At 35.9% G+C, this 22,170-nt stretch overlaps 2 protein-coding genes across 3 annotated transcripts; one reads left to right on the plus strand and one right to left on the minus strand.

The window, feature by feature from the left end:
* Window positions 1-1,684: 1,684 nt before the first annotated feature.
* LOC121855417 (nucleolar protein 12-like) lies at window positions 1,685-9,222 on the minus strand. Its single transcript, XM_042350348.1, has 4 exons — window positions 8,994-9,222; window positions 4,441-4,546; window positions 2,806-2,982; window positions 1,685-2,130 (listed from the first exon to the last, which is right to left on the minus strand). The coding sequence occupies exons 1-4, from the start codon at window positions 9,125-9,127 to the stop codon at window positions 1,813-1,815; spliced, it is 735 nt and encodes a 244-aa protein (XP_042206282.1). The 5' UTR covers window positions 9,128-9,222; the 3' UTR covers window positions 1,685-1,812.
* A 291-nt stretch (window positions 9,223-9,513) lies between these two features.
* On the plus strand, window positions 9,514-19,045 carry LOC121855424 (splicing factor U2af 38 kDa subunit-like). Of its 2 annotated transcripts, none has more exons than XM_042350360.1 (3): window positions 9,514-9,632; window positions 14,068-14,219; window positions 17,443-19,045. In XM_042350360.1, the coding sequence occupies exons 2-3, from the start codon at window positions 14,080-14,082 to the stop codon at window positions 18,026-18,028; spliced, it is 726 nt and encodes a 241-aa protein (XP_042206294.1). In that variant the 5' UTR covers window positions 9,514-9,632; window positions 14,068-14,079; the 3' UTR covers window positions 18,029-19,045. The 2 variants fall into 2 exon arrangements, with proteins under 2 accessions (XP_042206294.1, XP_042206304.1); XM_042350370.1 differs by having other exon boundaries at window positions 9,534-9,604.
* Window positions 19,046-22,170: the final 3,125 nt, after the last annotated feature.

Below are 22,170 nucleotides of genomic sequence, written 5' to 3' on the forward strand. Positions count from 1 at the left end.
ATAAATTTGAAAATAATGTTCACAACTTCAATACCTTTTGACAAAATTGTACAAATAAATGTTTTATTTTTATTTAATTTTTTTTATGGGGAATAGCCCACCTGGGCACAGGTCGACCTACAATAGGGCCTATGGGGGCGAGAAAATAGGAATACAAAAAAATTAAAATAAAAAAGAAAAAGATTATATTAATCTACACCACAAAGATGATGGAAAACCAGCTTTTTGAAGTGAGACAGATTGCATGTGTATGGAAACACAGAAGGCAGAGCATTCCACAGTTTGGTTGTGTGAGGAAAGAAGGATGTACTATAATGGGTTATTCTAGTGTGACCGACATCCACACAGAAATGGTGGGCACCGCAGGCAAGGCGAGTGTTACGAGCCCATAGCCTTGCCGGCGGTACATAGGCTGCCAAATCCACCGACCCTTGCCTGTTAAAGTACCTGTAAAAGCGAGAGAGTGAAGCAGCATTACGGCGAAGAGAAAGTGAAGATAAATTATCAACGAAAGGAGGAGAGTTAAGACAAAATGCCTTCGATTCCACCCTATCTAACAGTTGGACAGAAGAAGAGCCACCCAAGATATGAGAGCAGTACTCCAAGTTTGGACGAATGAATCCCTTATAAACTTGCAGCAATTTATTAAATACAGTACACAGTGCTGTATATAAAATATTAAAAATATTTTCCACAATTCATGAGATTAAAGCTTATTAATTTCACTGTCATATTCAACACTAATTTCATTTTTCATATACAGTGCGTAACAGAGACGTGACCGATCGCCCAAGCGGCTAACAAGCCGATCTTTTGGTGAAGAGGATTAAAAGAACTATATTTTCCAAAAGTGTGAGATCCACTCGTTTGTAACCTCTTGTAGGGGGGAAGGTTCACACCTTCCCGTGATATATAAAATAGTATCACACACTTTAAACAGGAGTCATCTTTCTAGAGACTTAAATAATTAATCAATACAGTGCAACCTAAAGTTCCAATAATTATACCATACAAGTTGACAGGTAATATGTTCTCACTTTAACTCTTGAAATAATCTGTTTAGTTTCAGTTACTTTTGAAAACATCAGTAATTTTTCTACACATTTTAATGATTAACTCAAAATTAAGTTTCAATATTAATACAATGTGGAAGTGCTGTAGTACAGTAGAGTATTACAAAACAAAAGCATAAGCTGTGTTAATCAAGGCTTGAAACATTTTAACTACAATTCCAGTCTCCATGGGATAGGACTTTAAACTTCTAGTGTTAGTGAAGATTAAGACTTTTTTGTTAAGCTACACAAAGTATCTATCTATAGGAACAAGAAAGCAACTGTCTTTTTGTGCATTACAGGAGGAACTACAAGGGGTAAGGTGTTCATGAAATGCTTCCCCATAGAGACACCGAAGTCAAGTTTGAATACAGTATGAAGGCGACTGACTTATACAGTATGACCCATAGATACTAAGGAACTTGTACCTCTCACCTGTTTGGTCCAGACACACATGAGAAGGGTGTTATCCAGTGTGACCCTGACTACCAAATATCACAGGATTCCTCAAATCCAGTTTCCTTTTGTACTAACGTTAGATAGACCAACTACCTGAATGGCTACTTAGCTGATAAGTGGTTAAATGAGACATAATGTATATATAGAGAAAGAGGGAAATAAACAGAAGCATATACAAAAGTCGGTTTCTTTTATTACTTCTCAAAAACATCTCTGGTTTACTTAAGCTATAATCATTCTATGCTGTAGTATATACTGTACTATACATAATAATAAAAAAAACAAATACAAAGCTCAGACATTAAGCCTCTTGTTCCTTGAATGGTGTCTGTCTGCGCTTCATCTTCTTATTTCTCAACTTTCTTTTGTGATTATTCACCCTTGCTTGTGCCTTTTTCTGCTTTTTTGCATCTCTAGCCTGCTTCATCTTCATCAATTTGCTTTTCTTCATGATCTGGAATGTGCTCTTCTTGAGAGAGCGATACAGATCTTTCTTACAATGAATGCCAAGCTCAGTTAACTTCTCTTGATTTATCTCCTCTTCCTCATCCCCAGAACCTTCCTCAAGTGTGGTTCTCTTCTTTCTGGCTGATTCAATGTTTGTACTACCTATGTCCATCTAAAATGAGAGAAACATATATAACAATAAATTTATACAAATATTCAGTATGAGAATATAAAATGCTATGAAGTAATCCTAATAATACAGTAAGTTATAATGATCCCATTGTAAGCAAATTTGATGATATTTCAAGGGGTTATTATTGCAATGTTGGAATGCATATACCCCTAATTACATTCCCTCTTATGAGGAAAATTCCTCATTATAAAACATATTATTACACGTTGCTTTTCTCTGGAACACATCTCCGACATACAATGAGGACCCCTTGTACTGCCACTATCCACTGGTATGACCATAGTTGTAAATAAATCACCCCAACTTGCATAAATAGGAAACAGAAGTTAAACTCAAGTCCCCCAGTAAACTGTCTGTATAGTACAGTACAGGTACTATGAGAGCTGCCTGGCTTCAAAAACTGGCTGGAAAAAGTCAAAACTAAATAACCCTTTTATTTGATTACCTTAAATGCCAAAAGCCTTCATTCTTCAAAATCTAAAACAATTTCATCTACCTGTACTGATTTTTCATATATGGTTTGTCACTTATGATACTGTACTACTACTGCTCAGCAAAAAATAGTAAAAATGATAAGTGTGACAATATAACCCAGACACATATAAGACACATCATGACAAGACATGCAACATGAATAAACCCTTCATTACTTGCCTGATTGGTGCCAATATGGTACTGGGAAGAGATCAAATCAATCCCAGATATTTCAACAGTTGCATTGCCACAGTTTGTAACAGTTACATTCTCATCTTCACTCTCCTCCTCCTTATCATTATCACTTTCTGGCACTTCTTCATTCTGATAAACCATTTTCTTGACTAACTGAACCCGCTGAAAAGAATAAATGAAATATTAGTTATGGTATACAATACTGCAACCAGTTGGGATATCTGTTGTAAGTTTTTAAGAAAGATTAAACTGAGCTAGTGAGGTCCCATTTTATGGCTGGGAGAGTTGAAGATGTTAACCAAGAGCCTAAAGTCAAAGCCAAAAAGCCAAGATTTAGAGAATAAAGCCAAGGGGCAGCAACTCCGAGTAGAATGGTCAACTAACAGATTACTGTCGGCCCATAAGTAATGTGAGTGATAGGCTGGCAATTCAGGAGCATGATTGGCTACTTTAAATGCCTTCACTTTCTACCTCGTCTTCAGGATGGTTGCCGGGTAACGGAAAAATGGAAATTTCCCAAATAATTGGGAAAAATACCTTTACTTTACGAACTTTGGTAAAAATGTAATGTTACTGTACAATATTTTCTCTTAAAATATATTTAACCCTTTCATTGTGTCGTGAGATTTCAAAGTTGGTTCCCAATAAATGTCATTTCTCCATCAACAAATTTAAGAGTACTGCCTGGGTAGCATTAGGTGCCTGAGTGAGGCAATGTTTACATTAATTTTGCAGTTAACAAACGGCAGCACGTCCTGGATCTCCATGGGCATATTGTGGCCAAGAAGAAGTGTGGAATAGCACAGAAAGTTTAAATAATTTTGTTGGTATTACAAATATGTGTACAGGTATTACACAGACAAGGGTAATTAATGTGTGCACAGATGTGTTTACACAGGAAAAAGGTTAAGTTAGAGTAAAAGTACAGTACTGTACAATACTGTGTTTCCAAATACAGGAAATTCTAGAAACTCCAGAACCATATTCTTGTCTGAGAAATCAGAGTACTGTACAGTACACTATGCAGTATCTGGATGGAGAGACAAGGAAGCTTTGGTACAGAGTCATTTTAACTATGCACATTGACCGTAGTACAGCAGCTTGAATAAAAAAATTAAGAGTAAGGTGCAAACCTGTCAAAACAAAGTACTGTACTGTACAGGGAGTCCCTGGGTTATGAACAGATTCCGTTCCTAAAAACGTTCTTAAGTCGGATTTATAAGTAAGTCGGAACACATGCTATGTGCATACCGCACTTACAGTACAGAACAATGTTTAAAATCCCACTATATCATAGCCTAAGTCCTTATATACACCTAAAATCACTTAATTTAACACAAAATACAGTAAATGAAAGTAAAATATAAGTCATCAGGTAACTCCAATACTGTAAATTTAAAGTTTAACTCCGTTCGTATTGGCAGGCATTCATAAGTCGGACATTCATAAGTTGGGGACCCCCTGTAGTACTACAGTAATCAGAATAGTACTGGAATTACCACCAAGTCCACATTTGGAACACTCATTTTTAGCTCCCATTTATCAAAGAGATCATGGTATTTAGATATTCCTGAGAATTATATCTCTTAGTACTGTACCTTAACCATAAGAATATCTTACATCTTTTCTGATTTTCTTCATTTCCATTTTAAGGTCATCTTCAATCTTTTTATGGGCTTTTTCACGTCTCTCTCGCTTCCTCTTCTGGAACCCTGTGAGATATTCCCTGAAAAATAATTTCCGAAGCTTATTAAGAACGTAACTTCAAAAGTAAAAAGTCCTGAATATATGAGAACTGTTTTACTGGAAATGCTACTTTTACAGAGCAAAAGTAATTGATTAGTAAAATTAGAATTTGATATCTGTACAGTAATGTACAGTACAGTACTTTTAAAATTGGCCAGTACACATTAAATTCAATAAATTTGATTATTCTAAACTCAATAAGATATTAGGTTATTTTTCAAGTACAGTACTGTACTGTAAATATAATTATGCTTAAGTACTCTTATATAATATAGATTTTGGTAATGTTTGGTTTGATCCAATGACATTGCACAGATGATAAAACTTTAGGTAAATTTTGATTACGACATTCTCTCACACCTGCCAGATATGCCGTACTGCTTCCCGCACCTTGTATTTAAGAAATTTTTTGAGTAAACATGAGTCTTCTCAGGTAATCTTCAATATTTCAGGATTTGGTAATGTTTAATTTCATTTACTATCATAAAATAGTAGATAAGACATGGAGTAAATTTGGACAATAACATTCTTTCAGTCTGTAAAACCACCACTTCTTGCAACAAGCTGTACAATTGTTGTTGGATTTGGGAGAATGTGGGGGTAGGTTAGGTCGGATTAGGGTTTTAGACTCTGCGCACAATTTTCCGTGGAGAGGTTGGACATTTGTAACACTGACATCAGCTGCCAGGAACAAAATATGTTAAACAACTATGCTTTACATGTTTTAACCCAATAGCGTTCCTCTTCTTCAGAGCCCAGCCCACATTTTGGGTCACAACTAAAAAAAATGAAGCATTTACATAGGAAACTTTTATGAACAGTGGACTGAGAATTAAGAACATCTTCAGGACAACCATGTCTTATTTTCAATATACGTACAGTATTTAATAAATAGGTAAATATTTAGTACAGTCAGTTCTGCTATAACGCGATAGTTGTGTTCTTGTAAAATATCGTGTTATAGAAAATCGCGTAATAGAAATAACAGGGCTTATGGAGAACATAGGGTTAGGTGCAGATTACTACTTGAAATCGAAAAGAAATTAGTAGTTAGCCTAACACAAAGGATAGCACAGTCTAAATAAATGTTACATTCATATCTAATAATGAAATCATACAGTATATGTAACAGTTTACCTTGAAAAAATATGAATATAACTTGGTGGGGCAGAAGGGTGATTTTGAGGTTGATAACATCGAGCTTCTCTTCAAGTGTTATATCCTTTCTTTTACGATCATCACCAGGAATTCGATCACCAGAACGCTTCTTGGAGATATTCTTCTTAACATTTTCACAGTTAATACCACAAAATTGGAGAACTAGTAAGCCAAAATCGCATAACAGCAAACAAGCGTTCGCGTTATACAAATATCGTTCCTCTATTCATAAATCGCGTTAGAGCAAATTCGCGTTATAGCAGAACTCACTGTAGTTGCCAACACCTACTTATGTATTGAGTCTTATAAAGGGAGAATGAGAAAAAAATTAAAAATTAATTATTCTACAGTGTTTCCATCGTAAGTTATATTTTTCGCATATTTTAACCGATAAAATTACCAACAATATTAGTTGTTCAAAGTGGGCAGGGCTTTGGAATAGAGGAAAAATGTGGAGATAAACTACAAAAAGAAAGCCAAACAACTCTGGTTAATATTCGCCCATTGGCTGTCTGCAGGTTCCCGCCATGATTACCTTAGGTAATAATCCTCCCTTAATAGTCAGTTGTCTCCTCCTTACCTCCTCCTCCTCCTCCTCCTTGTAGGTTAGGTTAGGTTAGGTTAGGTTAGGTTAGGTTAGGTTAGGTAGGTAGGTAGGTTGGTTGGTTGGTTGGTTCCTTTGGTATGAAAATAGTTGTTTTGTGTGTATTTTTGTTATTTTACTCAAATTTGACCTAAATTTTTTTGCAAATTAGCAGTTTCTGTTAAAAATGAAAATGTTAATTTTTTTGCAAAACCACTAATTTGCAAAAGAAATAAATTTCAGATCTGAGTAAAACACCGAAAAACATAAATAAAAAAAATAATCTCGTACCAAAACCTGAGGACATCCAATGGACGAATATTTACCACAAATCTTTAAAAACCTTACATTCTGGCAGTGGTACATGTCAACTATAGGCCTCAGGATCGGTACTCTGAAAAAATGGCACAGGGAAATATGGCACAATTTTCATACTAGGAAAAAATGGCACAATATATTTCACTTCAAGCTCATGAACAACAAACGAGCTAACGAGCCTATGTTTGAAGCTTTCCAGCGTATTAGAGTTAATGATGATGTTTGGTAACTTGTTATATCACCTTTGTTTAGCCAACTTCCATTTATACACCTCGATCATATCGCCCCTCACTCTACGTCTCTCAAGGGAGTGCAGATTAAGATGCTTTAACCTGTCTCTGTTCCCAAGGTTCCTAATGCCAGGGATTAGTCTCATCATTCTCCTCTGAATTCTTTCAAGGGATTCTATATTCATTTTGTAGTACGGTGACCAGAACTGAACTGCGTCATCCAAGTGAGGTCTTACAAGCTCAAGATATAGTTTTAGGATGACCTAGCTAGTCTTGTAACTAACACCCATTCCTTTCAAAGCTTTCTTTACTTCCTCTACTACCAGGTTGGTTGGGCACAGCCACCCAACTATCTGGCATTCCATCCAGTGAATCCAAGCTGACCATGCTGTAGTATCATCGCACATTATCAATGAATCATGAGTAAATTTGCATAAACGCACCACACTCTCTTAGAAAGTCAAAAATATATTTTTCTAGTGTATTTGTGTGTGTTTAGACAGAATATGACTTTCATTTCCGTCGGAAATTGGCCGGTTTTTTTTTATCGATTTATTTTATTGGAACGTTTTCCGAAAAAAATAATGGCTAAGCGAATAAAAAATACACCAAAAACACTAGAAAAACAAAAACCAAACCTAACCTAACCAAACAGACTCTCACCATATGATGGAATCACCTATTTCTTACCTTATTGCCATCTCTTCTTTGTCTTTGGATAAGGGACGAGTTACGACAACGTCACATATGTTGGTTTTTGCGATATTTACATTCAGTCTTGCACTTATGACACTTTACTGAGGTCGGGAGAACACCATGCGATCAAAAAAATGCTACAGTTTCTTCGTTTTTTTCCCAAAAACTCACAATCAGCTCCATATAATTTAAGTGATACCCATCACAGACTTCCATGGTCGGAAATGAATATGAATTTGGAAATATGAGAGACCCAAAATAAAAATCGATTTTGATTGGGCCAAAAATACCTTAAATTAAACCAAAAATTATTTTAATTAGTTGCAAAAAATAAAACGCTTTTGATTGGCCGCGCGACGTGTACAGGAACTCATGAGCGTGATGATTCATGAAGGAAACAAGCAGTGTGGGAGGTGAGGTAGGCGATAATGGAGGAATATTAATGGAAGAAAATAGAGAAAATTTGGGATATGCTATCTCCGTTATTATACATTTGCGACGGTAATGTGCTAGATGAAAATTATCTTATAATTAGACGTCTTATTCGAATATGATAATAGATATGTGGAATGAATGTGTGGTGTGAAAACATAAGAATACCGAATCTTGTGGTGAGCCACCCAGGAACCACCAAAAACTTGTTTATAAGAACTTCCAGACAAGGCTGAAGATCCTCTGCCAGGACCGCCAAGCTGGTCGCAAGTCAGTACAAGAGTTTGTGCAAGGCGCTGGCTATAACATTAATTGGAAGTCTTAAACAATATTATGCAATATGACATTTTTAATTTTGTAATTAATTTATGTACGTGTTTTCACTAACTTACAGTAGAATGTTTTAGCTAAAGGTAATAAATGTCTTATGTTATGAGGTTGATATAACTCTAATTAAGTTTCAGTAACAAACGTTATAAAATTTTAGCGAAAACATGCAAATAAATAATAATAATGTGCCATTTTTTCCTACTCTGATGGTTATGCCTATTTTTCCAGTATCATAATTTCCTATTGCCATTTTTTCCTACATTCCTCAGAATCATGGTCCGGTTTTGTAACTGGACCATGGACTGGTACATGTAAACAATAGGCCCCAGTACTATGGCCCAAAGTATTTACTAGACTGCGGACCGGTACATTCTGGCAGCGGTACTTGACGGGTCTGACTATTTACCCAAATGTAACCGCAATGAAGTCAAATAATGGTCCTACAAGAATAAATCAGACTGCCAATCACTTCTCGACTAATATTTGGTGTCACAAAGTAAAATTGATAAACTTAATTTAATCTGAGTTAATAGATCAAGTGCATGTACCTAACCTAACCTAACTCAGATTAAATTAAGTTTACCAATTTTTTGTGACTTTATGACAGCAAATACTAGTAGAGAAGTGATTGGCAGTCTGATTTACACATGTAGGACCATTTAACACTGTCCACCACTCACCTTCTGTCATCTGGATCAAACTTTATGTGTAACTTGTTCTGTCTATTTGTTGGTCTTAATTGATTATTTTTATGGTGTTTCGGTTTCCATTTTTTGTTATGTTTGAAAGGTTTATTTTTCTGATCAGTTTTCATTGTGGTGAGGAGGATGAGGGAACACCTAAAATGATAATAATAAAATAGTTAAATAATTCTCTCCACGTTGTTCCTCCCTTGACTGTAAACATTAATACCAGGGATCATCTCTATATATCAAATAATATTGTCATTTTTTATCAATATTATCTGAAAATTTGATTATATTGAATTATTTTATGTCATATATATTTAGAAGTAATAAATATATTTACATATATATCTATATTATAATCCCTGAGCTGCCTCCTATACAATGTAAAATATATACATTAAATAATACTATTAATATTACGACAAGGTAAATGTATAATTATATAAATATTTCCTAAAAATAATATAGATGGAAAACTACTTATAGTAATTGGTAGATATGTGAGTATAAGAAATATTAATAACCGTAGAGTGGCGGTGGTAGTGGAGGAGGCGCGGGGCTGAGGACGCCGACTGCCGCTACTTCATATTAACCATTTTCCTGTTAGTTTTCTTACCAGACTCTTAGAAGGTATTGAAAAACATATGATCTGTTAAGTTGCTGTCATTAATACGTGTGGCTGTTCAGTAGTAGCCATACTATTAAAAGTGTGGATTATACTCCTGCATGTTTTGGTTTGTATAGAACGGCAGGTTGGAGGCTGTTGTGGATGGCATTAACACGATTATTATCCAGGTAGTCAGTCAACAGGTAGGGCTATTCTTAATATTAAACTGAAATAGAGACTCTTGTTAGTTGTACGTCGTTTGGGAGGCTGGAAATTATAGTAAGTGGGATGAAGCCACTACCAGAAGACCCCAGTCACTGTCCCGGAGAGTAGTGCAGCAACACCTTACACTAGAGACAACCAACTCCTAGTGAGGAACAACTCCAATAACATTTTATATTGGGGGATAAACTTCTGGAATAGGTAAAGATTTGTTTGACACCATAATGGGAAATTAATAACCAAATTAGGTGTGCTTGTGTTTTTGATGGAGATTTAAAAGAATATGACTATTATTTTCTTTGATGTCTATTTATGGATACATGACCCATTATCACTAGAAGCAACAATGGTTTGCACAAGTGGGCAGGACTTTGAAGACGAGGGAAATTGTTGGGGTAAAACCCACTTAATAAACCACCGATCTAACCTTTTACCACCTGGCCTGACTTTTCCTAGTAACTCCTAAATTTACAAAACTTTACCGTTAGTAGTGGAGATAATTTATAAGAAAATAATGAATCATCTGTAGACCTCTTGCACTGATGTGATAGACACCGATCCATGGCAGTTGTTGTCGAGGGATCGACCTCTCGCTCTTTCTCTACTCTCTTCCTTCTTTTTATCAATGATTTACTTCACACTACAACTAATTCTATCCATTCTTACACTGATGATTCTACTCTTCACTCTTCTTCACATTTTCCCCTTCCCCCTAACTCTCAAACTAGATCTGCTTCAAGAGCTGATATCATTACATCTGTCAATGCAGATCTGTGCAGCATCTCTAAATGGGGAGGTGGAAACTTGGTTAAATTCAATAGTAATAAAACTCAGTATTTACCAATTACACTTTCCAAATTAGGTGATCTCCCACCAATCCCATTTCAGGATACAATCATTCTGCCAAATTCTAAAGTAGATATGCTGGACCTCACATTTCCTCTAATATGTCATGGAAGCCACACATCCTCAACATTGCTAAAGCTGGGAATGCTGTACAGATGCCGTAGCTACTTCACTCCTGAGCAGTTGCTTCAAGTTTATAAGGGATTCATTCGTCCAAACTTGGAGTACTGCTCTCATATCTTGGGTGGCTCTTCTTCTGTCCAACTGTTAGATAGGGTGGAATCAAAGGCATTTTGTCTTATTAACTCTCCTCCTTTAGTTGATAATCTCTCTTCCCTTTCTCTTCGCCGTAATGCTGCTTCACTCTCTCGCTTTTACAAGTACTTTAACGGGCAAGGTTCAGTGGATTTGGCATCCTGTGTACAGCCGGCAGGGCCATGGGCTCGTAATACACGTCTTGCCCGCGGTGCCCATCATTTCTCTGTGGATGTCGGTCACACTAGAATAATCCGCTATAGTACATCCTTCTTTCCTCACACAGCCAAACTGTGGAATGCTCTGCCTTTTTCTGTTTCCATACACATGCAATCTGTCTCACTTCAAAAAGCTGGTTTTCTGGCATCTTCGTGGCATAGATTAATATAATCTTTATCTTTTCTATTTTTAATTTCTTTTTACTCTTATTCTTTTGCCCTTGGACCCCATTGTGGGTCAATGACCTGTGCCCTGGTGGGCTATTCCCCGTTAAAGAAAAAGAAAAAAAAACATTACTCTCTGTTATGGTGGGGTGAACCAGGAAGTATTAAAAAGGGCTTGTTAGCTGGATATTATGATTGAATATAATGTGCAGAAACTAGGAAAAGGTTTAATAAGTTGGTCATTTAGACGCCTGTGATTAGTAAAGATCCAAGAAAAAGGTAGTTTGATGAAATGGTCCATTTATAGTAAAGCACCGGCCTTCCTCTTGCTGTTATTAATATGTATTTCATAATGTTTAGACATTTCTAATACGTTTTTCTTCTGTGATATTTCCGCCGGAAATTAAGGATAACCGAAATATTAAATTTCCAATATTATTATATTGGGTCAGTCACAAGTGTTGCCATTCGTTATGTCATTTTATTATTTTTTTCGGAGGTGTGACCCCTCCTCATGCAGTGCTCCTTACTGACATCTTCGCTTCTTAAGCATCTACAGCACATGTGCGAGGGGTGGTGTGGGAGTTTCTTATTAGCTATAGTGATAGGAGACTTATTATTGGGCAAGAGTTTTTTGTCTTAGCCAATGAACAATGCGTGGGTGTGTCGGGAGTGGAGATTTCAATTTTCAGTACCAGATGTGGCTGAACACGGTGTATTACCGAACAACGTTAATTATAAAAAATGCAATAATCAATGTACACTGCGTGAAGAACATCACATTTGGCGGTGTCACCACAGTTTTCTTCAGCCAAACAGTGAGAATTGGAAGAGGTACAACCCTGGTTAGATCAGGTTTGGTTTGGTTAGTTGGTTGGTTGGTATTTATGTGATTTATAAAAAAAAGTCCAACTTTTCCTTTAAGGTTGTTCTGGGGGTATCTGAAAAACTAGTGATTTCCGGCGGAAATGAATATCAAATTCGTTCGAAATTCGTCAAATACCATAGGAAAAACCTATTTTTAATATCCAATGAAAGAACGGTGCTATTCTGTAAATTTACTGATGAAATTCACAAATGTCTGTCAAATTTGTGCACAGAACCAGTAAAGCAATCTGGCAACTCACCCAGCCTAAGTGTTCTCCTTGCTATTATTATTTACAGGAGTGGAATCTCTCAGGCCATTGTACGAATATATGTGGTCTGAGAGCTCCCCCGTTTGGGTTAGGTCAGGTCAGGTCAGGTCTGGTTAGGCTTTTTAGGAACACAAAAATTATTTACACAGATAAATATAAACGGGGTATTCCCATTTCATCTCCAACCCGTTTAGTCATCACTGTTTTCAACCCGTCTCGTCACCGCCTTCATTCCCATCAATATACAGTATACACAGAAATAACTGTTGCTTGGGATAGAAAATAAAAAAAACACCAAGACAATTTATTAAAGACGAAAATAACAAAATACCCTGTATAAATAAAACATTGTTTATACACCTGCAATCATCTAACTTAAACAATATATGAAAGACAAAAATTTACTCATGCAAGCTCGGCAGAAGACAAGGACAACTTTTTAGGAAATTAGAAGTGGTGATATTTTTTCTTTATATTCATCCCACAGCTTCCAGAGATGGACTTGTTTGTCATGATTTGCTTTTCTTGTGCATGATTTTATCGTGTGCTCAGCAACTAGTTGCAATTGCAAATCAACCATTGAGGCTTTTCTGTGAAGAAGAGGGTAGAGCGAGATTGTTCTTTGCTGCTCGGTGGTTTTACACTGGTGCCAAATCATCTCCATTTATTCTGTATTTTGTTTATTTACCAATGTTTTAATCGTTTTCTTTATTAAATAATTAATATTCTTGTATAATAATAACACAATACTTCTCGAGTTGTCTGTATACATGTGTAATTTCTATTCGTGTAAAATAATAACTTACAATTTGTCACTAATACCAGTGACATAGTGGTGATGAAATGGGGTGTATCCATACAAACAATACAATGATATTAAAAAAAAATAACCTATCGTAACCTAATTGGGGAAGGTTCATACTGCATATACTACAGTACAAAGGTCAATGTGCTTAACCACATGCAGAGGAGTGAGCAGACTGGGGAGTAGATAAACTGTGACACGGGCAACTGAGTGCATCATTGGTGGAAGTTGGAGAGTTGTCATAAGTGCAGGGGGTGTAGCCTTACTGTCTACGGAAAATATGTGTACTGTATTAATGGCTGTGAAACTGATACTGTATTTCAAATTTAACAGAGACATTTTGAAGACCACTTATCAGTATGGTATACAATATCCTTGCTATAGAGCTCCACTTTCTAGTGCTTAATAACATGGAGAATACTGTAGATTGATACCCAATAAATGGTTGTCAAAATCAGTGGAAGCTAGCTGTAGGGATGGCGGCCATCAACAAGCATTCACAATAGTATACTTACAGTATTTTGCTGCTGAGGTCACAAGGTGCTGTACAAAGATGGAACCCAGACCTTCATCCTGATTAGGGTGGCTACTGAAACAATTTCCATGTGATGTAAACATTCTATGAAATGAACTATGGCGTCTTAAAATATTATATCGAGTTACAGTAGAATATAATGAAAATATGATTATTTGCATAGTGTATGATATTCAGTTTACTTGGTATTACAGCTGAACTTCCTGTGGTCTGAAGTATAACCTGACTTATACCAGTACATACCGTGTATAGTATATATTTATTTTATTTTTACAGTAAGGAGGCAATATGTCTATGTCAGGTGCAGAATACCTGGCCTCCATCTATGGCACAGAGAAGGATAAGGTCAACTGCTCCTTCTACATCAAAACTGGGGCTTGCCGCCACAGTGAAAGATGTTCCAGAAAGCATAACAAGCCACAGTACAGGTACAGTATTTGTTTTATTTTTGGGGAATAGTTATACAGTACTGAACTATTCTAAAGGAAAGGTATGTTTCTCCGGGACTATACATAAAGTGACAATTCCAGTAATGGGAATATTGTACATATCCAATGAAAGGGAAATATTAGCCCCTTGTGGCTCCCTGCTGAATAAAACAATTTGGCATTAGCCAAATAAAATATTAAAAGTGGCATCTCTGTAGTGAAGGGGCTAAAGGAGCCATCACACATGTACATTTTTCCCTCCAACCTCCGGTCAGATTTGCTCCGTCTCCGAAAACAGACTATCACGCACTCACTTTGTGTATGATTGTCTCCAACCATATCAAACATGGCAGAACTATTATGGCTGACAAGCTACTCAGAAGAGAAAGCTGCAGTATTCCCTATTTTTCTAAATAAGAGAAGCTTCTGTTTCTTTGTTCCATAAGGTACGCTGTTGCACATTGGTTGCCATTCTGGTGAAGTGATGTGTCAGGTGGTAGGGGAGATTTGTTTTGGTATGTAAGTAGCCAAGATCTTCAGGTAAAAAATAATTAAACCATTAATATTGCCCATAATCCCTATTACTTACCAATTTCCTCCAGCTTAGCTTGAGGAAATCCAAATGTATGGGAGTTCTCCAACTCTCAGAAAATGAGCTGTAGGTTGGAGGAAAATGCACACACGTGGTAGCCCCTTAAGACCTGCTGACTCACAAGAGGAACTGTTGCACTTGATCTAATCTTGTTGCAGTGGTTGTGAAGGGTAGGTATTGGAATACCTAAAATGGGTTAACATACAGTACTACCATGGCTATCAGTACTGGGTATGGTAGGGAGACCTCATTCCCCTAGTAAGCACCCTGTTTTATGAGAGACATTGGGCACAAGCTCTATGAGAAAATAAGGTTTCAGGATTAATGTTCCACTTCCAATGATTTATGTTGTCTTAGTAAACAGTATTAGGGATTGTCTAATTCTGTCACTTGCCTCACAGCTCGTATTTACACTATCACTTCCAATGCTTTCCTTTTCAGTTTTCTGTCTTTTACAACTGCTTGATCTTCATCCAGCATCTTGGTGAGAGTGTTACAACGTGCGTGATCACGTGCAATCTCTCCATATTATCTTAGTTCTTACTTTGTGTTCTGATTATGTAGTCATATACAGGTAGACCTTGATTAACTCTCAGGATGCATTTATGAAAACTGACTATTAATCAAAACAATTAAATAAGGACAAGGTACTGTACATTAATTATAACAAGGTAATAAAGGAGATTTGGAGCCAGACAGCACCATTGCTATTTATAAGCAATATATGAGCGTTCATAGGACTTTATTAATAGCACAAAGAATGTTTGTATACCGTACACATGGTAAGTGTTTGAAATAAAAACAACAACAGTGGTAATGATAAAAATGCAATAAATTATTGAACTGTACTTAACATTGCATTCAGTTGAAGCAATGTACTGTAAGACAACGGTGGGTAATCAGGGTGTCTACTGGTCTGGAAAAGGCTGGGAGTTTTATTTGGGACTGGAAAAGCTATGGAATTTTACAGATAAACCTGGAATTTTATGTGAATTCAGTTAAACTTCAAAATATTGTTATTTTGACAGCAATTTTACCATAAATTAATACTGTACTATATACGTACAGTAATAGGTAAATAATTAAACTTTAGGAACAAATTCCAGTAAATAGTCCACTCCAGTAACTGAATTGTTTGTGTACCTATCACATTTCATGTTAGTGATCAAATATTACAGGTTTTGCCTACTAATTCTGCAATGAGTATTGTCAGAGATGAAATGTTTTTATAAATAAGTGACTTTATTTAAGTTTTTGATACTTGGAGTAAAACAAAATGATTTTGTTTAAATTCATACAAAGGTACTACTGTACGTACTTACATGCTGATTAAGGATCTGGGTTCACAATTTAAACATTTGAGTAATTAGTGTTAATTAATGATCTTTGGAATAATTAAAGATACAATGTATATTAAAAAGTCAATTATGCTGTACCTGTAAGTTTTAAATCACCTATATAATGAGGTGGGAGAAGTTACTGCTGTGAAGATGACTCAGACACTGACTCACTCTCCTCTCCTTGATGAGGGCATTATGGATTAATTTTGCTCACTAAATTAAGCTCAAATAAGGAGAGGGAAAGAGTTACCATAGTGATGTAAACACAAGTGATCAAAGCCGATGGAGTGAGTTGTTGATTGGCTGAACATTAATTGCCACACACATTCTTCTCAGTGGCTGAGTATGTATTTTAGAGGAAATGGGAGGCTGATGTGTGTAGCCTACTCCTGTATTGGAATTTTGGTAATATTGAAAGACAGTTCAATAGTGCATGTTAACCAGAAAATTTATTACTCTTTTTATAGAAGGTAAGTGCTTTTTTACCTCATGAAAAGCCCAAAAAGTTAGTTTGGGAGGAACAAGTTTTTGCTAATCTAATTTTTCAAGAATTTTTTGCCTTACACATAATGCACTGTAGCTCCATTGTTTATATCCAATTTGCTTTTTTATCCACAGGAACACTTCTGGGATTTTTTTTTTCAGTTCTTTTCATACACAGGATTGAATTATCAGTTACTGCTACTTATATGATATACATTATTGGAGATAAAATGAAGAAAACTAACATAGGGTTAGATAGGTTAGGTTCATTGTATCACTGGTAAATTATGTAATGTATCAATATTTGGTAAGTTTTTGAAAGAATTCCTGTAGATAAAATGAAATAACCTGTACAGTATATGGCAAGCATTGTAGTGTGTGGGCATAGAATAATTTGGGGGATGGGGGAAAAATAATATTTAACCAAAGCCAAAAAAGTTTTGAAGATACCTTTTTTGGCTTTTCATAGATGCAAAAACCTTTTACAAAAAGGATTCCTCAAGTTCCTGGTTATCATGTGCTTCTACTCTAATATTACTGGAATTTTGAACTGCTTTTATTATTATTTATTTATTCTATTTATATTTTTTCAGAAACAAAAGAAACTAACAGTAGAGTGCATTTTAACAAACCTGCAGTAATCAAGGTTGCCTTTCCTGAGTCACCTTGCTTTGATATTCAGTTTCATTTTCTTTCATTCCCAAAATACTTGACTATTGCTATATCAGGTTGTTATTTCATTGTTTCTGCTACTGTTTTATCATCTACATACAACAGCATCTACAACTTAGGTAAATTTTTATTTCAGTCAAACAGTGGTGATGCAGAACATGTATGTGAGTCAACAGAACTCTGCAAAGTCAGCTGATGGTTCCCACCTTGCCAATATGAGTGACCATGAGATTCAAGAGCAGTTTGAGTATTTCTTTGAAGATGTATTTTTTGAATGTGAAGAAAAATATGGTGAAATCGAAGAGATGTGCGTCTGCGATAACCAGTGTGACCACCTACGAGGTAATGTTTATATTAAATTCAGGCGAGAAGAGGATGCTGTAAAGGCTGCAGAAGATTTGAACAACCGGTGGTACATGTTCCGTCCAATCTACTGTGACCTGTGCCCTGTCGCTGACTTCCGTGAGGCATGTTGTAGGCAATTTGAAATGGGTCAGTGTGGCAAAGGAGGCTTCTGTAACTTTTGGCATGTTAAGCCAATCTCACATCACCTTAAGAATCTACTTGCCCGTTCATCCCGCTCTCGCTATAAGTACCGATCTCGCTCGCGCTCTAGGTCACGGGATAAGCACTCGGATAAACACACAGACGGCAAGCACAGGCGAAGGTCTCGTTCACGTTCTCGTGATCGTGACCGCCGGGACCGCAGAGGACGGTACTGAGATGAGAGCAGGGTTGCTTTACTTTTTTACTTGTCTTTTACACAAGTGTAGGGGTTTGAAAATGTACAACAAATGCATAAAACTGATCATGTAACTAAAATAACTTTTAAAATGTTTAGAATATAGAGACTGAAAGTTGTAACTATGAACTGGAGAATCTTTGTAGACCTTCCAACGTTTTTACAGGTTACCTGACATTGGATTTAATTTTTATCTCAAATCCCAAATGTGTATCACTGTATCTGAATGGTCTAAAGACTTAAATATTGTTGCAAACTGTATTTTCTTAATATTTTTATAAATGTTTAAACTGACAAAAAGAAGTTTGCCTATCATTAGAAATGCACAGACTTAGGGATGACTGTACTAAGAAAAGTTGGAACATGTCATACATTTTATACACACTTCAGGTATACATCTTTATTGTTTCCTATTAATGTGTGTGATCTTTTTAATAACATAACTGGTAGCTCTCACTTGTTTATTATAGTACAAGTCAACACATATTCTCCACATTGCTTTATGATAAAATTGATAGTAATCCCTGGTGGACCATTCAGATACTTACGTAGGGTTAGTGAATGTGACATGAGTAGTCATTGTGTTTTGTAAAGAAATCAGTCTGACTCAAGATTATCTTCAAAGTACTGTCGGTCTATTTTCCTTTTCATATATTCTTCATAATGTGATTCATCTCAACTTTTAGAATTAGAGAATTAGAAGTAGAGAATAGGAAGTAGATTTGGCAAGTTTCTCCATACTGTAGTCTAAAAAAATTTATGAATGTTTCAGAAATGGCATTCAGTACTTTAGTTTTGTAAATTAGTGTTTCGTGTAGTGGATAAAAACAATTCACACTAACTAATTGTGTCACATGATTTCATTGAAATGGCCATGCAAAGTGGTGGTATGTTACTTGGGAAATGTGCTGTATTTTTGTTTTCCATAAAGTATTATGTAAGATTATCCTGTATCATTTTAATTGAGATATCAAAGAATACAGCTCTCAGCTAAAAACTGTATTTTATTAACCACCTTGACATTTGGTATGCTGTATCTAAATATGCTTTTTTGCTTTTATCTGTCATGATAAGTGGATTTGGTAAGTGATAGGCAGAGTTGTAAAGTAATGAATAAATTTACTTGAGAACTATACTCAAGTACCTTTTTTGGGTACAGCATTCCCTTAAAATTTATGGGGGTTTGGGTCTCAAAGTGGCCGCGAATATCATTTGCTGACCAGAGGTGGTACATTTTTACTCGTGTGCGAAGAAATATACATTGCCTTTGTGATCGTTCTAATGACAATTATTTCTTTTACCTGTATTGTATATGTGTGTGTGTGTGTGTATGTAGACATACAAATACAGTAAATAGTAATGAGAAAATCCTCTCAACTAATCAGAAACACGACAACAAAATGTATCGAAATGTACCCTCAAGTCAACTCCGTGCTTTGTTATTAAATTTGAGTTGGTTGGGTTTGCCATAAGGTAATTTTTCCTCTTAAATATTATATTTCTAGAATGAATGGCACCTGAGCGCCAGCTGGGTTGATATGTAGATCAAACTTACAGAATTTCTTTCTCAGTCATCTAACTAACCCAACATGAAGGATGTCTGTAATTGCAGTGTAATACTGTATACTTCTTTCACAATATGTATGTAGGATGGTGTGTGTGCATGTAACTAAGTAAAAATAAATGAAGAGGGTTGGGATATATCGCGAGATAGGGTCCAACGATGTTTGCTGTCTACTAAATTGAGATATATAATTACAGGTAATCAATAGGGAAAATAGGGAGGTTTTGGAGGCCAAAAAAGTGACTCAACTTGACTTAACGAGTTCATTTTCTTACAACTAAAGCACCAATGAACACTAAACTCGGGAACAACAGGCCATTTCAATATCAATATCAAGGAACAGCTGACGCACCATCCTGGGAACACCAGACTCGGCAGCAGACGCCACACTGCTACCCTCGCTTGACAATCCCTCACCTGCATAAACGAAGACCAAAAATAATACAGAAGTAGTCCAAAAATCCGGACTGCTTGGGGATTGGGTCGGTCCGGATTTTCGGATTTTTCTGGATTCTCAGGCAGTACTTTTAAAAATCAAATTTCAGGAGAAATAAAGAAGAGATAAAGGTACATTTTGATAGTTTATTCATTAGCAAATATAGCATGCTTCATTTATCAAAACGAGCAGTTTCAAAGATAAGGCTGTGAATTCTAAAATTTTATTCTTTGCCTTTTTTATATCATAAATTGTAGACTTTCCAGTGTCGTATGTTTCCATTAGAACAGTATTGCTCACACCACGTTCTAGTTTCTTAACTATTTCATGTTTGTCACTCAATTTCAACGTGTTCTTCTTTCTCTTCACACAACGAAGTTTATCTACTTTAGGAGCCATTATTATGGGCTTGTACAGTACTCTGTAAATGGAAAGAGTAGGACTCAAAATTACATACGTTGTCACAGTTGATTGCTCGTTTTAAAGTGGCGACCGCGTGGTCGCTGTGCAGCTGTGGCGCTCATGCATGCACACACACACACAAAACCCAGCTAAATTAAAAAAAAAAGAAGTTAAGTTCGAGTTTTCGAAAAGTCCGGATTCTCGGGTGGTCCGAATTTCTGGCATCCGGATTTTTGGACTTTTACTCTAGTTACATTATTAAATCTTTTCCATTAAGCTTTCCATTATCTTTACTTCACACGTTACTAGCAACCCATTTACACTCACCTTAGAAGTCGTAATCTGCAGCAGAGTCGGCTGCTTTCTTGTCACTCACTCAGAAAGACTGAGCGGGCGAGCGTGAATGAGCTGTCACGGTGGCACCTCTGGTGATCAAATAACGCATTTGTTTGCTATGGAGGTACATTTTAAATATTTCCTGCCCGATTTCCTTCGTGAAATAGAAAAAATTATCGCTATACACCCTGTATATAGGAAAATTTTGATAATTTTGATAGCCGCGAATAAAAGAATCGTTACATAAAGTTGCGATATATCCCGACCTTACTGTATCAACCCGTAAATACGAGTTGAAAAAACCATAACACATCGCAGCTTGGCCCAATAGCCTGGTGGTTACATTGATGAGCTAACCTAGCTACAGTACCATAATTAATCACTTTTAGGCACTATTCTATCAGTAAACACTACTAACAGTAAATCCAGTGAAGTATGGCTGCGAAAATGCTAGCAACTTTAAAATTACCCGCAGACATTCTTGGGTGCATCCAGGGTGTCATCTGCAAATAATCGAGGAGTGTGATTAAAAATTTGCTTAAGTATGGTATTCTTATATTTTTACTCCAATACTGTTCAATTGAAAAACAAAAATCGTTACTTCTTACATGTCCCAAACAATAGAGTTTTAAATATCCAGTCACAAGACAAACTTGGAAGCTAACGAGTCGCCACAAGCATTTCTTCACGTCTGCTTGTGATCGTCTGTTTAGTCATGCTGGGCTTTTATTTAGGCCTAAAAGATTCCAATTGGACAGCCATAATTTTTTAGAATCGGTTACTGATTAATCTCGATCGAAAGATTTGCAAATATACATCTGTAATACTGTCTTTTATTTTCATCATAGTTAACAAGTTTTTTATATTTTACTGAGGATTTATTTTAATATTTGAGACAATAACTTTGTTACTTTTTACTTTCTGTACTTATGAATGATATACCTGTACAGTATTTTTATTTCCACTTTAGTACATTGAACTTTGGATACATTTACGTCTACAGTTCTTTCATAACATTTTACCAGTGTAAAAATACTGTACTTTTACATAAGTAACAGAGTCTGGTACTTTTTACAACTGCTTAATAGTACCTGAGATTATGAAGTCTTGATAATTATGGTAATTGATATGGACACTTAATAATCAGGATTTAAATTTTTTCACCACACAGCCTAAATCTGCACGCTGAAACCACCCTATATTGAGATTTAGAGCAATATTTTTTGCAGATCAAAAAATTCATTTTGCTCAAGATTTTGGTATAGGTTGGCCTTGACATGCTGGTTAAGGATCTGTGGTCGAAATTTTGAAAATTAATTTTAATAGCACCCTAGTTCCTGAAATTTTGATAATTATGCTAAATGATATGAAACTTAATAATCAT

The sequence above is a fragment of the Homarus americanus genome, unplaced genomic scaffold (assembly GCF_018991925.1).
Source record: "Homarus americanus isolate GMGI-L3 unplaced genomic scaffold, GMGI_Hamer_2.0 scaffold1024, whole genome shotgun sequence".
In the NCBI taxonomy this organism is placed as follows: Eukaryota; Metazoa; Arthropoda; class Malacostraca; order Decapoda; family Nephropidae; genus Homarus; species Homarus americanus.

Bases quoted from the DNA above. Each gene is read 5' to 3' on its own strand.
- LOC121855417 (XM_042350348.1), bottom strand. From the start codon at position 9,127: ATGAAAACTGATCAGAAAAATAAACCTTTCAAACATAACAAAAAATGG. The intron at 4,547-8,993 runs GTGAGTGGTGGA...ATTATTTTTCAG, and splicing joins TTTGATCCAGATGACAGAAG to GGAATATCTCACAGGGTTCC. The intron at 2,131-2,805 runs GCAAGTAATGAA...CTCTCATTTTAG, and splicing joins ACCATATTGGCACCAATCAG to ATGGACATAGGTAGTACAAA.
- LOC121855424 (XM_042350360.1), top strand. From the start codon at position 14,080: ATGTCTATGTCAGGTGCAGAATACCTGGCCTCCATCTATGGCACAGAG. The intron at 14,220-17,442 runs GTACAGTATTTG...TTTTTATTTCAG, and splicing joins CATAACAAGCCACAGTACAG to TCAAACAGTGGTGATGCAGA.